Source organism: Haemaphysalis longicornis, unplaced genomic scaffold, assembly GCF_048455015.1.
Source record: "Haemaphysalis longicornis isolate Haplotype H1 unplaced genomic scaffold, Haemaphysalis longicornis Haplotype H1 scaffold_1, whole genome shotgun sequence".
NCBI classification, from domain to species: domain Eukaryota; kingdom Metazoa; phylum Arthropoda; class Arachnida; order Ixodida; family Ixodidae; genus Haemaphysalis; species Haemaphysalis longicornis.
The window spans coordinates 479,680,300-479,696,222 of NW_027526203.1; the positions used below are offsets into that span (position 1 = coordinate 479,680,300).

The 15,923-nt window shown below is 48.2% G+C and overlaps 1 protein-coding gene across 7 annotated transcripts in view; it reads right to left on the reverse strand.

The window, feature by feature from the left end:
- The window catches only part of LOC144156332 (uncharacterized protein ZK1073.1), a 282,683-nt gene that overhangs the window by 24,138 nt on the left and 242,622 nt on the right, over positions 1-15,923 (reverse strand). For 6 of the 7 annotated variants that reach the window (XM_077688317.1, XM_077688319.1, XM_077688318.1 and 3 more), the window contains 3 exons: positions 5,040-5,151; positions 3,931-3,969; positions 2,600-2,735 (listed from right to left, as the gene is read on the reverse strand). In XM_077688317.1, coding sequence (XP_077544443.1) covers positions 2,600-2,735; positions 3,931-3,969; positions 5,040-5,151 — 287 coding nt within the window. The remainder of the gene's footprint in view (positions 1-2,599; positions 2,736-3,930; positions 3,970-5,039; positions 5,152-15,923) is intronic. The other variant, XM_077688316.1, reaches the window with a different exon arrangement.

A 15,923-nucleotide genomic window follows, 5' to 3' on the forward strand; every position in this document is an offset into this window, starting at 1 on the left:
TTTCAGTGAAGCTCGATGTCAAAACCACACAACACGTTTTAGCCCAATTTATTTTGGTTGGGGTGGGGGCGGCGCCTGCTAATGTTTCTGGGTTCTAATAACCTTTTCATAGTTGTAAATTGGTACCTCAAGCTCGTATCTATGAGTATGTCTGACAGTGAGACTGTCTGCATCATGCCCTTGTTTTGGCACTTGAATTTGCATAGAAGACAGTACAAATTTGCATTCATAAACATTTCAGCGCAAAAGGGAATAAAAACAAATGCTGTTTATTAGTGGTGGTTTTCTAGCCAAATTATAAGTGTGGGGAATTCACTCCCACGTATAATTAAGAGAAAAGCAAACTTGCTATTTGGACTGCGATTTCTTTGAGCTTGCCCCAGCAGATGTAAATTCAAGCAATGGGCATAAAAAGGTGAGCTGTAACTATGACGCCAAAAAATTTTCCCTGTTCAGGCATTTTCCCCAGTATCGTAAAATGACACTCCAAATGCCGTGTGGTAGGGCGTATAACAATCTGAAAGAAGTGAAATAGCGTGCTATAACCTATATTGGCGTTCTCAAAATCGCAATTGCCATGGCAGCTGCGAAAGAGCATTTTGCAGGAAAGGAGAATTTACCATGCATTTGGAAACGCCTGCGTAGACTCGATCAGAATTTCATTGCGTTGAGACTTGAGCAGAACTAAGCTTAAAAGCGCTTTTTCCCAAAAATGTGCAGCGCCATGAAGCACGATTTTTACGCGCAGACACTTCATGGTCGCTTCCTGTAAACTGTAGGCTTTCTTGCCAAGACTGCGTAAAAAAACGCGTAACAGCGCGATATTAAAGAAGAAATGACTGCAGTGTTTAGGCAATGCACATGTAAGGAGCAATAACCAGGAATAGAAAGCAATAAACTCACGCGTTATAACGAAGCAGAAGCGAAGTTATTTTTCACGCGTGATCTGAAAGGAGCAATTCTGTTATTGTTTTTCTTTTTACACACAGCGCGCTACCTATGCGCACCTCCGATTGGCGTGGCTTTTGTGTACACATCACTAATTACAAGAGTGTTTGATGCCATTGTTATTACCCATCAGCATAATCTAAAAATTTAAAATTGTTCTCCGCGTCGTCGTCGAACGGGCATAATGTTGCGTACCTCGCGGAATTAATGCTTGAGCACATCGAGTACTTCACGTACGTATAACTGCATCGATCTTTGTAACATGGCGAATCTTATACAAATTAACGACGCACTCGCTGTTTTACGCGCTATATTAAAACTTATTTGTTCATTCGTATGTCATAATTACGAAATCTCGCGCCGTCCACGAACTGGGGGGTGCGGTTTGGACAATCGATCAGTTCTAAAATGATAGACGCAAGATAAACAACCGATAGCAATCACCGCCAGCGCCCGCACACAATAACCACACCGGACACGAGTCGTTTCCATGACTTTTCGGACTTAATTTGCCAATAAATTACTGCAGTGACGACAAACAAACTCGGTGAGAAAAGCAGACGATGTCACGCATTTACCGCGATCCTCTTTCAAAACGCGCGCGCTCTGACGTCACGGGTCCGGCGCTTCGGCGGAGTAATACACTACATGAGGTGGTGCCGTTCTTAAGTTCTAATCGAGTATAGTGTATATTGTAAGAAATTCTATGCTTCCACGAATGGGCCATCCAGGACGTAGGGCAGAAGAGTCGTTGTTTTGACGTCGCAGTACTTGGGAGCGCTGTATCATTATCGCGGACTTGCTTCAACGGCAGTTTTCTGTACAGCCAATAAGATGGCAATAAAAGGAGCGCCTGACAAGATATCTCAAAGATGGGCGGCACCGTTGCGCGCGTAAGCGCTTGCCACACGCTATCGGCCGCTGCGAAAAATCATGCCGCTCGCTCGGAGAACCGCGCACCGCGCCGCCGGGTGCCACATTCAAGAGAAACGAAGCGCTGCGGCCGACATCGAAAAAACTGACATATATTGACTGGACTGGAACACACCTGCGCCCTCAGCTATTTCGACAGCACGCGCTCGGCCGGAAGGCGTCGCGCCGATAGTTATCGCGCACCGCTACATTGGTCCGATTTATTTTGTGACCGGCAGTACGTTTATACGGACATTGTACTAGGCTGAGGCACACATCCCAACCTAGATGTGGTAAAAAAAATTAAGGCTGTTACCGCACGGGGCGAAGCGTGGCTGCCAGCAACAGCTGATAACCGTCGGACTTGTTGGTATTTGATACCTTAGACGTAAAATAACCGTGCACTTTGGGAGGCGTTGATTTCGTTGGAGCTTGAGAACAGCCTAACTGATTGTTTACCAAGGCGGGTTGGATGCGTCCCCATCTATTTCGCTGTTGCTGCTGAACACCAAGTCCTGCGACAGCTCGAGTTCACACTTAACGCGTCCTAGTGCCATTGATGTGATTATGGTCTCATGCTGCCGCAGAAACGGCGATGGAGCGGCGCTCTGTTTACGAGAAACACCGACTCGTGTTTGCATTCATGCCGCATTTCAGAGCTAGATTCACGCACGTGTCTGGGACCCACTGCCAGCCACCGCTAGCTGTGCAATGCCAGCAAAGCGGCCCCTCGACTCACAGACTCCTGCAGGACGTCGCCGACAGCGTCAACCTTGAGGAGCGACGTCTTCTGCTTGTCCATGCGGGCGTACATGTTCTGCACCGCCTGTGCGTGAGCGGCCTTGCTGCCGGTCACCAGAAGCACGTCCATGGTCCTGCGTCCGCGGCCATTCGTCAGTTCTCATGGATGAGCATGACCGCAGCTAGACTCTCAGACATGTGCACATACCACGAAGCAATGGTGTTTCCATGCGCGCTCTGAGCAGCGTCTGAGAATACCAGAGGGCGTACGAGCACGTTTCAGTGCTGCTCTTAGCTGCTTCTGCTGCTGGCGAACTATATCTCCCGAAATCTAAGTTGAAATTAAGTCGGTCTTTCGGGGCCTCACTCAGCCAGCTGTACGTCAAAATCAGCAGGACTGTTTCCGCCCCACGCTCAACTTCAAGGACAGCTGTCCCCTCGATGCATGTACCCTATCACAATGAAATTTAAAGTTCCCCAATTCCTAACATGACCTTGCAATATCAAGAGGGTCATGGTTTGGGCCTGTTGGTGATGCATAATTGGAACTGAAAGCGCAAGTTAGACACGGGCAAAGAAAGGGGACAACAGGACGAGAGCTCGTCCTGTTGTCCCCTTTCTTTGTCCGTGTCTAATTTGCGCTTTCAGTTCCAATTTTCTAATATCAAATATACACACTCCGAGCCGAGACCACAGCTGCACAAAGCCGCAAAAAAAGTAAACGTGACTGTTGCCACGAAAAGTGCCTGTGACTCCTACATATGTTCAACAAGCCACAGCGAGCCCACACCGCCATCGACGATAGGAATACGACCCCTTCGTGCAACAGGATGCAACGCTACTCATTTCCCTGAACTCACGGGGCAGGAGTCCTTCGATGACCGAACACGAGACCGTGGAGCTGGCCCTAGCAGAGCGCATGGGCCACGCGGCCGCAGGTGACCCCGGAACGCGCTTGAGTGCGTGAACGCGTCAGCGCTATAGACACCCTCCCACCTCGGCCTAGTGGCTCTTTGTTGGAGAAGAATTAACACATTGATCAATCAGCGCCGTAGCCTGTTCCTGTTGCTGTCGTTGACAATGACATTTTCTGTTGGAAGGTTGAAGTTTGGGCCAGCTCGTTCAACATGATCACGACTACAGTGCAGAAAAAAGAAACGGGCACAATGTGACCGCTAGCGACTGCTAGTTTGAATAGAAAATATCAGTGCAGTCATGTGGTACGTGCCCTATGGTCCTTTCGGCCGTCGCGATATAGTACTTCCATTCGATGGAATCTGAATGCTTGCTAATCATAACGAGCAAGGGTATTGTTGTTTTAGCACTTACTTGAGGTTTGCTTCAATGAGGCCGCTGATGTCTTTGCGACTGTGAAATGACAAAAACATGATGGAGGAAATAAGCACCGCGAAGAGTTATGTAATACGGCAAGTGAGGTACAAGAACTTTAACACAACTCGCAGTGGTGGCCCTAAACAAATGGCTGAAGGCTTTCGCTTCTGTTTGCGTTCCTGAATCGCAGATAGGCTGTTTCTAATCGTGTCGCTCCGCTCATCGCGGTTGATACGTAGCAGCTGCCTCTGTCGACGAACTGGATGGACCAAGCGCTTCGTTTTACACCAGCGCTCGTGGTTGCTGGTCGCCCAATTTTAGGGACATTTTTTTCCAGCATAGCAGAGTGCTTTCCCTGGTAGGACATTACTTCACAAAATGCAGCTTCTAAAGGCGCCCAAGCAAACATTTAACGTCCATGTTAGAAATTTTGAGGAAGGGCTACAAGTTTCTATGCCAGAAATAAACAAAGTAACCGCTTGACTATGAAGTGAATCTGTATATTTTTAAGCCAACAATAAAGAAAACTGCCTTGGCCATTTTTGAAAGGTACGAAGTATCTCCAGTGGTGAATGGAAATAGCTTGCCACAAACTTGAATTATTTCTGCCTAGAAGCATTTCGGGCGGCGCAAAACCTGCTGACAAGGGATGCATATTTTTTCCTTTTCTACAAATTGGAGGCAAGTCACTGCCGAACATGGAAAGAGGAAAAACTGGCGACGTTCTTTGGTTAATAACGTCTTGGCGGATAGCCGAACTGCTCAGTTCACAAACCGTGACTGCCTGCGTGTGCATTGCCAAGTGGTATACTACAACTTTAAGTTATAAGAGCGCAGCTACTGTACAAGGCCCTTGGTGAGACTGGACCAAGAAAAATTAACGAGTTCAATTATGAATGTACTCAAAACTTGGGGCACAACGCGGGAATGAATACAAACGCGGGTACAGAAGATATCTGCTGAAGCGAGGACGCTTGAACACAGCTGCAATGATGTTCTATTCACCAGACCACATATAAACGAGAAGACAAGCAGGAATGGCATTTGTCAAAGTGCGCATGTATGAGGCGCACTGATAGCTTGCAAAAAGCGCACAGTAGACTCACTTCATGTAAGACTCGACGTAGCGCTTCAGGTTTCGCGGGTTTATCTGTTTCTTCAATTTCTCTGTGTAGTCGGAGATGAGCCGCTCCTTGTTGTCCACCATCTCGAGTTGCTGCGAGTAGAGCACGAGAATTACAGGCGCTCTCTTTTCTTCCGGCCTGTGGCGCGGTGGCTACTGCTCACTCCACTAGTCACCTGCATCGCCTACACCCGACTTGAAAGATGCGCGCAATTGTCACTCAATTTCAGCACAAAAAGTGCCAAGGAATGCCACGGCCTCCACGCAGACCGGCAGAAGGCCACCGCTGTGAAAAACGACGCGATTACGATTTGGCGATTGCACCTCAGCGCATTCATGGCCGCATAGCGTGAGACTGTCTTTCACAAGTATAGCTATACATACAAACTAAAAAGCCAGATAAAGCTGGTAACGATACCGGAACCGACTAGGAGCGTCACCGGCTTGCATTTTAAGCTATGTGGACTAGTGTTGTTTTCCCCTAATTTATTAGGCCATTAATCATCGCGTAAGCAGCGGTGGAAGTGGGCTTGAGCTTCTCGGAGCAGCTCAGGGAGCAGAAATAATGCAGTTTCAGAGGAGCTTGGGAGCATAAAAAGGCAGTTTTGAAGCAGCCTTGGAGGTCAAAATACGAGTTTTGGAGCAGTGCCAGTTTCCTTGGGAGAAGATTTTTAGAGTCAAACATCAATTATTTGCATTTTCATTTCTTGTAAACACACAAAAATTCGCAAATTGTTCTGGTTAAGTTTGAAGATAGGTGCCAGGTTGTTAGAAACTCCCGTCGCGCTTGTGTTATCTCATCCTGTTCGACAAGGCACGGCGGCGTTTAACATTTGGAATGCCAAGTGCACTCGCGGTAAGATAAAATGGCGAGGGTGCGCCTTAACAGCAAAACTATTTTATTTTTGGGATTTGGAACTAAGCGGTAAGATGGAAACTTTGACTGCTGTTGACGACACATGCATCAAGGCGCAGCGCGCTCTGCGGTGAAGCTGTATTTAGGGGCAAAGTTTGCCGATTGCCTGTACCTGATTGATTGATTGTAGGGTTTAACGCGCCGACGCAACGCAGGCGATGATGTGCGCCGTAGTGGAGGGCTCCGGATTAATTTTGATCAACTGAGGGGATCTTTAACGTGCGCCGAAATCTTCTACACACGGGCGTTTTTGCTTTTCACCTCCATCAGAAAAGCGGCCGCTGCGGCCGGGAATCGAACCCGCGACCTCGTGCTCAGCAGCGCAACGCCTTAGCCACTGAGCCACCGCGGCGGGTATATTGCCTGCTCCTCAAGTTCACTCCCAAGTCCCTTGAAACCGCGCCACCATTTCGAGACCAGGAAATTGTGACAAGCGACTCAGAGCGCAAGTCCTCTAAGGAGTCAGCGGGAGCACGCAACGTCGTAAGTAACAGCTGAACGAATGAGTCCCTACTGTTCCCTGTGAGATGCGACTGGCCTAGATGTCCTCACAATGTGCGGCACCGCGTGGGAGCACATTCGGCGCAATGCTACCTTTCGGGGCAGGATGGCGCAGGAAAAGTGGAGTGGCGCAGCGTGGCGCAAATGACGCAGTACTTCCACCCCTGTGCAGCAAGGCAGTGGCGGCTACACAAGAGAAAGACAAATATGGCAGCAGACGATTGCAGCAGGTGTGCTGCGATTTCAGCTTGCTAGTTTCGAATTAAGTGACGTACAAGTGGGTGGCTGAGCGGAAGACACGCCTGTGCTGCGACGCCGCGTACGAGGACAGCGACGACTGTTGCGATTGTTTACACTCAGCTTCCTGGCCAATCTTGTGCGGCGTGAGGACAATGAAGGCATTGTGTTTAACGGTGAACAGAACGCGTGAGCTACACCATGATCTCCAGGTTAAATAGCTCGGATTTGATGCTTTCCGCTGACCTTGAGGAGATATTTAGAAGTGCCTGTACGTCGACACCTACCAGTGGAAGGGAGGATGTGCTTCAAGAGAGCTTATACTTAATAAAACACTAAACCTGTATTTTTTGAACCCTGTCTTGTGGCTTTCTCTAGCGACTTATTACCGAAAAGCGTCTTCAGGAAAATAAACAGCGATGAATAGTGTTCGATATCCATTTAGTTAAGCCCTGAAGATATAAACCTTAGTTAGGGCACACAATTCATGAACAAATCCCCGACATGTTTTAGACTAGTTTTTAAATGTGGTCCAAGTTGAAACCAGATATTTCTCACGTTGCAGCAAGATTGTGCCTCGGTGTACAAAACTTGATCAGATCCAGACGGGAACAACTTGAAATATTGGCAAAACTAGCTTTTTTTCACCAAATACAAAAGTAATGAAGATTTGACAGTTACAGTGGCTCATGATGTAGACCGTCGTAAAGCAAGCATTGCAAAATTTTTCGACGACTTTTAAAATACGTTAAAATCTTCTAAATGCAACTGATGCAAAACGAGTGATGGGCCGAGTGGCCAACAAGAAACTCTACCCGTGCATGACAAGGCGAAATGAAAGACAAGGCTTGCCGTAGCGATTGAAAATCTCTCTGCGGGCTGGCGCTGCGAGGTGGTTCGTGCGCTGATCACGCGTGCATTCGAGCTGAGCTGTGCTCAGGATGAGGAGCCCTTGACACCATGAGCATGAAGGAGGCATCTTGCTCTACGAGTTTGTCGTTCACTCCCGTCACTTAGTTGACACAGTCTGTCAGCGGTCTAGGCCGAGAGGCGCGCGGAAAACAGTCACAGACAGGGTGCACGATTGCCTCGCGCTGCAATTTGGATAGTGACGGAGCTGGCACCCGTCGAGCTGGGCACACCGAAGATAACCGTTGCATGTTACGCCTGCGCACTACTGATTTCCGCTCGTGAATTAAGCGGAAATGTGGACCAAATTCTTGGTGTTGGCTAATAGCGGAAAGACGTTTCAGTCTCCGAAATACATCCGTACGCAAATGGCAAACGACGGTGAGCCTTTCTTGCTCGGCGTCAGAGGCCGTGAATGGGAACACTGCCAGTAACAGTTTCTACAAGTTATACCACAAATGGCTTGACGTCTGAATGGGCGTCTTCCCTATACGGCAGCGTATCAGGGAAAGACGACGGCGCCCTAGCCGTCGGGGAGCACGCAATCAAGAGTTCAGCAAAACTTCGTATGGTTAGGTAACATAATGGTGGATATAAACTGCGGTCACTGAACAAGCAAGGAGGAGTATTTCATAGTAAAAGCTCGTTAATCCGAAACAAAAGTGGAACCGTCTTAGTTCGCAAAAAATGAGAGTTCCAAGTAACTAAATTGAAGAAGAACAGTACACCGCTACTTGGAAGCAAGGGCATGTGAACAATTGATGCTTGAAAAAGTGCGTGATTGCAGTTCTCCTGTCGTCCTTGTAGGCAACCTCCCTAACGTGCGAACGTGGCGGAATGCCTTCTTCGCGCCTCCTTCAAATTTGGAGAAGAGACGACGGGTGGAATTCAATCGGGCCACGACTTCCGAAAAAAGCCCGGCCCGAAAGGCGCACTGTTTGGTCCTCCTCGTCCTCGTCGCCACTTACAGCGGCCGGTATGACTTGATAAATGATGTCCTCGTCTGGCCGCACACCACACATAACTGCACTTGCGTCCACATCGACCATAGTCTGCAAAGGAAACGTCTTTCTAAGCGCCATCTTCAAGCACAGGTGGCTAGCTTTCTTGCGCAGCTTGCATGGCGACAGGAATCTGCTATGATAACCGCTACCACTCGCTCCCAAGCGTCGCTTCTCTTGCCGTGTGCCAGGCGCCAAGCCGCCGGCTAGGTTGGACGCAGTTCGAATGATCCGTGGTGGAACCTACTCGCGTTCGAATGAACGGGCTTCTGTGTGCATAGTATTTCATGGAACCTCATCGGGCCAAGTAGAACAGTTTGAATTATCCATAAATTCTAATTGATGAATCCCCATTTTAACGAGTTTTTCTCGTTGCACTTGGACAGTAACGGAAGTTACCACCTCCCTTCAAAGAGTTCTAGTCAACTCTGCCACTAATTCGTATCTCACAACCGAATACAGGAGTGTCCTTTCGACTGTCTTACACGCTGGGCCTTGAAATATTGATCTTGTTTAGCGGTAATCGTTTTTCGTCTCTATGTGATCACCACCTGGGCCAATCCACCGAGGCCGCCACTTGCGCTTCGAAGGGCGGGTAAAATGGTTTCGTGGTTCATGCGGCGCTTTGCAGAGATTTGCCCATCTAGGCCGCGTGTCTTCGCACGCCGTCCAGAAGGCGCGGGAACCTACTGCTCAGCTCTCAAGGTCACAAGGGCTACCATTGTAGACAATTAAAAAATTACAGCGGCCTCTATTTTGAAGAAAAAGAAAGGCCCACACCATACAGGGCAAATAACAGCAAATACGTTTCTCCAAAGTATCAATACTGCGTTTAGGTTCTCACAATACATGCGTGCACGAGGTTTATATTCTAGTCTGGAATTGAACAGAACTATCGCGCTCACGTGAAGGTAGCTTTCAGCGAGTAACTGCAGCGCTACGCAGAGATTGAAACACTACACGTTAAAGGGGCTCTGCAACACTTCCGCTTTGAAGCACTGCGAAAGCTATATAGCTATCGCCAGCATGGAGTGGCACTGCATGATTTGCTCGTCGCACCAGATACGCCTTCCGTTTCTGCTCTGCTTTTGTGGCGTTATTTTTGAAATGGCTATCGAATTCGTTGATTGTTGCAACTTAAGGAAAGCGGGCCAGTAGCCGCTAAACCGCTGTAATGACGTAATTCGACGGGTCGAAGAACTCCAAGACCACGAAAGAGAAAAAAAAAATGGGCATAGAGCAGTAATTTTTGGCTCAGGTACTGTGTGACCCCCTAGTCTATAAACTGGATGTGTTGGTTGACACCGTTCCGCGAGAATTTAAGATTTCGAAAAGAGGTGAAAAGAGTGTTGCAGGGCCCCTTAATTACCGTAGCTAATATGTACCTACAGGTTTTCCCGTACCCATTTGCATGTACATAAACGTATGCAAGGTTATAGGAACTGTGAGAATAACTGTGAGGTTCTGCACACCATTCATAAGCAAAAGACCCACAATCAAGTTAACAATAAATATTCTGGCTACCATTTCAGGCATACAATACGGCACACTCCAAAAGTAAGAACGAACTATGGTGAGCAATCTTTCCTCTGCCAGTCAACTAAAATATTAAATAAATTGGGAGAACAACTAAACTTTGACGCCAGTGAACTTACGTTTAAAAAACAGGTCAAAGAAGTGTTACTTAAGCAAAACGATTGCAATACTGATATATAATTAAGGGTTTGAAATATATATCTGCATGTTCCCCTAAAGATGGAAATTAAAAACAATTACAAACAAAAATACATTCATACGTAATTGTGACATAGTAGTGTAACTGATGAAATTTCATGCGTACGAATTACTGCGTTTATGTGTACACTGTGATCCTTCTGTGAATTTTAGACCTATGCTTTGTATAATACATAGGAAATGTAGTAATGACTTTGCTTTGTGGTATTTCTCTATTTTGATGGTGCTATTATGCTTAAATTTGGGAACAGACGTGTTATTATGTACGCTGTAAATCGGGTGGCTGAGGCCCCTATTAGGCCACGTCCGCCTTTAGTCTCAGCCTCCCCTTGGTTTTGCCAAGAAATCAAAATCAAAATCAAATACTCAGAAACTTTGTCTGATGGTCGAAGACTGAAATATGACACTGCGAAAAAATAAACTGAAATAATATGTCCATACTGCTGCCCTGAGTACAATGGGCGTAACACGATTGTAAAATAAGTAAATCGAACGTAAATGAGGTCAAATTAAAGTTTGATTAAAAAAAAGAAAGAGGGTGTTTTTTTACTCTTGTACTTTTATCCTTAGCCTCTCTCCCCCACTAGTTACCAGGTCCACAGCACGATGTTTTGGACGTGTTTATAAGTATGTTAATGGGTGTTGGAACAGTGATTGGTGTCCCTCCGAATGATTTGCTCTGCTACTGCAGGCTCGGAAATTATTTGAAGAAACAGCGGCAATTACAGGACAGGGGCTCAGACAAACCAGACAGCACAGAAAATTGGCCCAATCGCTCCCCATCTCGGAAATGACTCCCAGTTTAGCGATTAACGTTGCTTTTTGGTTACCTTGTTTTTTGTGTTACCGCTGCTTCTAAAAATTACCAGAATACTTTTGGTTGTGTTTAGTAGGGCCGAGGTAAGTAACAAATATTGCTGCTTTTCCCAACAACTTCTAATACAATATTATACTAAGAAAAGATCGGGAACGGCAACCTCACATTTGAAGGTAGGTTAGCTTCGTATGCAAGGATACCCCCAGAATTCGCAAACAAAATAAAGTATGCGTTTCTTTATATCCATAAGCATCTCATTAGCCCATCAATAACGTATCACACTACAAGCTATGACCTCGCACCAACGGCAGTACTGCACTACCTATGAACTCGATCGAAAGAAAAAGAAATACCAGTTATCGAGGTGATCCAGTTTTAGTTGCAAAGACATTTCACTGCTGGGCGGAAAGAAAATAAATGAAGCTTTCCTTTTTCTCAAACTGCATTAAGCAGGCCTGTATATGTAGGCACAGTGGTAGCCTACCCAATTCCCAGCGCTGACACATAGCAAGGATAGTGCGAGCGTGTACGCTTGGTTACCGCGATTCGTGAGGGCATCGAAATGGGTGAGAAGCACGGACAAGTTACTTGAAACGGAAATGACTCCGACAGTGCGGACACAGTTCGGATAGTCCGCACGCACCATGTGGATAGGTTTGTTTGCCTGCAGTTTAGGGCACCGTGCGGTGTAAGCATGGGAGGGGGCAATGTTGTGCCACCCATGCGACCACAAGCTTTAGCGAACAAAGCTATTCGTGTCTAGTTTGAAGTCCCGTAACTCGGGCACTTGGTACGAGGGGCGGTAACGCTGGCGGCGCCTGCCGCGTCGGCGAGGTTGGCACGGTCATCTGAATGGCGCTGCAGCCAATCAGTGCGTCCACAGAACGAACCTTGTGCCAATCGTGTGGATGCTGCAAGATGCTTTTGGAAAGAGGCAAGCAACACACATGGCAAATACGTCACGATGCATTCATGCGGCAGAGCCCCACGGGCAGACAGCAATTCGGCCACCGTTAACAACACACACAAACTGCAAGAGGACAGAGGCATGAGAACATCGGAGCTGCTCTGTTTTTGCGGGGGCGTCGTCAGCGTTGCGATGCGCAACGATCTGCTTTAGCACTGAACAGGGGCGCGAAACGCACCCTCACCAAAAACAGAGCAGGGCGACACCGAGTGGCAGACGAACACAAACGTGCACACACGCCACATTCTGTCCGTCGCCTGCGACCCATGCCCGAAAAAAACCGGTGCGCCGCCCTTAAGAAGAGAACGGCGCACTGGCTTCACTGGGTCAAGCACATCTTTGGGGAGTATCGCGCCAGAACCTTTGGGCAAGGGGTCTGCACAGTAGTCCCGAATAGGTAGCTCACATGTGGGGATATTCCTGCGGCTAACGTACGGTTTCTCAAATTCCTCTCAAATAAAGGTTCTTCAGCGTTATGCCACGACTCTCAGTGCAGCGTATATTACTTGAAGCTATACTTACGCAAGAGCTTTTTACAATACGTTTCCTGTATTCAATGGCGACCAAACACACACAATTTGTGCTCAAATCGACTAATCCCTTTAGCGAAATAATTAATTTCAAAATAACGTCACACGTCCGTGAAGTAGGTTACCCGATGTCTTAAAAAGGCTGGGTGTAAAGCCACAGTACCTCTTGCGACGTGCCCTAAGGACCTGGGTTGAAACTATTTTCTTCTAGATTATTATTTCTTCTAGCAAAACATGTTATGAGTGGAAAGGGCTATTTCACATAACACAATACTTGCAGGGCATCGGGAACCGACAAAATCACTTGCGGTTAAAAACAATAGTGTTTGTTGAGCGTTGCTGCATGAGAATGCGTCTTCAAATGCGATAAAATTTCATCCGAGAGAAGACAACTTGAAGACAAATACTCTCCGTATTAACCGAAGCAGCACCAGAGAAAAGAATTATGTAAGCCAGCAACGGCGTTCCAATACGAGCGGAAATGAGTGAAACCAGGGACGATGGCGAGGCTCCGTTCACTATTCCCCGCCTCTGCGCTGCACTCCTGGCAAACAATAACAGTTGGTCCTCACCGGAATATCTCGTTGACGCGCATCCATATAGCGCGTCCAAATTGGGAACCATGGGCCCAGCAGTCGAGAACGCAAACGCAGTAGGTTTCCTTGTTGAAAGGAAAAAAAAAAAGGGTGGAGAGAAAAAGTGTTCCACGTGAACTAATGAAATACGCTTCACATAGGCTGCCGAGAAGGCTGCAATACTCTCGACTTTCTCGGGTATTTCAGGGAAGCTTGTATGTATATAATCCCCCAGCCTCCACCGCCCTTTACCTCTTCCTCGCCACTGCCAATGCTTCTTTCACAAGTTTGATAGCCCTCGCCACCACATATGCCTCTTTCCCAAATCGCGCAAAGGGCTTATAACGCCGCTGGCGCGGTTACCAGCGGTGGCATCGTCCAGCTTGAAAGGCTCCCGGAGCAACGTTTTGGCTGGCGTCTTTCGCGTCTAAGCACGTGCACGTCTCCGAATGCTCCTTCATGTGTGCATTTCAAGGAGCGGAGTCGTGTACGCGCAGGCAAGCTTCGCGTGCTCACCCGTGACATGCCCGTTCGGCGGGGGGGGTGGTGGCGGAGATTCAAACGCGGACGTGACACGGCCCGATGCGACCGGACTGCTGTCCTGCGCGGTCCAGCCGTTTGGGTCGGTGTGTTACACACACCGTAAGATGCTTATGACGCAGGAGGGAAACAGACAGCCCCGTGTTTGTCCCCTAGAATAACACGGGGTCTTCCAAGTTTCATCAAGCCAATTGGCTAGGGAGGATGCTGAATCGCAAATTACAAAGAAGCGTGTTTTGTTTCGTGCTCTCCTTGCGCTGCACCCAGCTTCGGGGGTTATCCTTCTTCGCAGAGAGGACGGGCAGCGATATTTTATGTCCTACGGTTGGGGGTGGTAGCCAGCGCCGCTCCGAAATTCCTTGGGCAGGGCCCCCGGGCCGGCAATTAAGAGACACGCCATTGATGGGGTCGGAAAAAAAAAACATTTGCATAGTCGGCCAAAAATGAAGATCATTGTTTTCGATGCACGACATCGCCGTGGGTGCAGCACTGAAACATGGATGAGGCACAATCACCTGAGATCTCGTGCCAACTGTGCCCCAGGGCGCGGAGAAATCGTACATCCTGTATCAGGTGCACAGGCACTTTAATTTTAGGGCGACTGCACGCCTTAACCTCAATTCGGCTTCTTCGAAGTGCTTACTGTTTAGCGATTTGATTTATAGCCATGTTGAACTCACAAGTACGTATGCATCGTGCGTGCCTCACCAAGGAGGTGCTCACAAGCCGAGTACCCCCTGAACTTGGCGTGGTGCAGGATGTTTAAATGTCTCGTTTCCTCAAGCCTGTCTAGGTGTAAACAAGCACCCATTTGGCTGTAAGTGCGCGGTGTAAGGGGGTTCTCAGTGTTGAAGGTCTTTGAGTATCCTAGGTACGCATCAAAGCCCGACAGCTTGAGCCGTATTGGCGCCGCGTGGCCGGCGCTACAATTCCCACACAAGACGTTTTAAACGTAGTCATCTTTAAGTTGCGTGGGTCACATCCCTTGTGCAATGTTATCGTTAGCGGCGACAGTGCTGGCCGGTCAGTTTTCGATTGCGGAACTGTCAGTGCAGCGCAGGCGATGACTGCCTTTGGAGTGGCCGCTTTTGGAAGTGTGCAGACCCCTTGCCCAGCGCGGGGAGGGCATGACAAGAGATTTACCTCCTGCGGATCCAGTCGCACGGCGCGGCCGCAACGTTTTAAAAGGGGCGCCGACAAAAAGCGGATGGAAGAAAACGAAAAGCAGAACAGACAACAGTTAGACACTCAACAGCAAGGTACGCGGGTAGTAGTGGAAAAGCGGTCACACCACAGAGAAGAAAATGCAAACGTGAACATGGCACACACACACGCTCAAAACAAAGCTTTGCTCAGCGAGCGGGCTCATTGTGGCGACACTGCTGCTGCTGCTGCTGCTGCTGCTGCTGGTGGCGGCCCTAGTTAGTTCAGGCTCTGCAGTTCAGGCTCTGCAGATAGCTCCGAACGCGATCATTAAGTATTTTGCCATAAATCCGCGCTCTCTTTAATAGAGCTGCTAGCACAACCGCTTGAAAGGCTGCTGCCAGCAATTGAGCAATTGGTTACTTCGTAGGCATGAACAGGATCAGGTAAAAAAAAAAATGGCAGCCTGCAATACTTTTTTATGTTGGACTGCGCTGTTTGGGCAGTCAAACATGAACAAATGCCAACTAGCCCCCGTTTTAGCGTTGCTGAAATACCTTTCATAGACACCCCGTCGATAACTGTGCGAAGCCCAAAGAAACATGGCGTTTAGCTAGAGTAAAGTCTGTCAAGAGAGCAAACGGCTTGCTTATCAGAGTATACTAAGCTACAGCAGTATACGAATATGAATGCGCACAGACTGAAAAAAAAAGGTTGCTCACGTACAGGAGGAGACTTCGGTCGTACTTTGAGTTCAGCAAGAAACACACCACGAAGTCGGTCGGGCGCAACGCAGAGAGGTGCGCGTGTGGCGCGTGCGGCAATCGCTACGGGTGCACGGACGGAAGGACAGAACACAAAAACTGCACGCTGACAACTCACCCCAGGCGTCACACTGCCACTGTTGCCCGAGCCTTGCTCTGGCAACGCATTCATTTGTGTCCCGTTGCGTGGAAAGCGAGCGAATCCAGCCACGTCCCCCAGCGTCGTCCTCGCG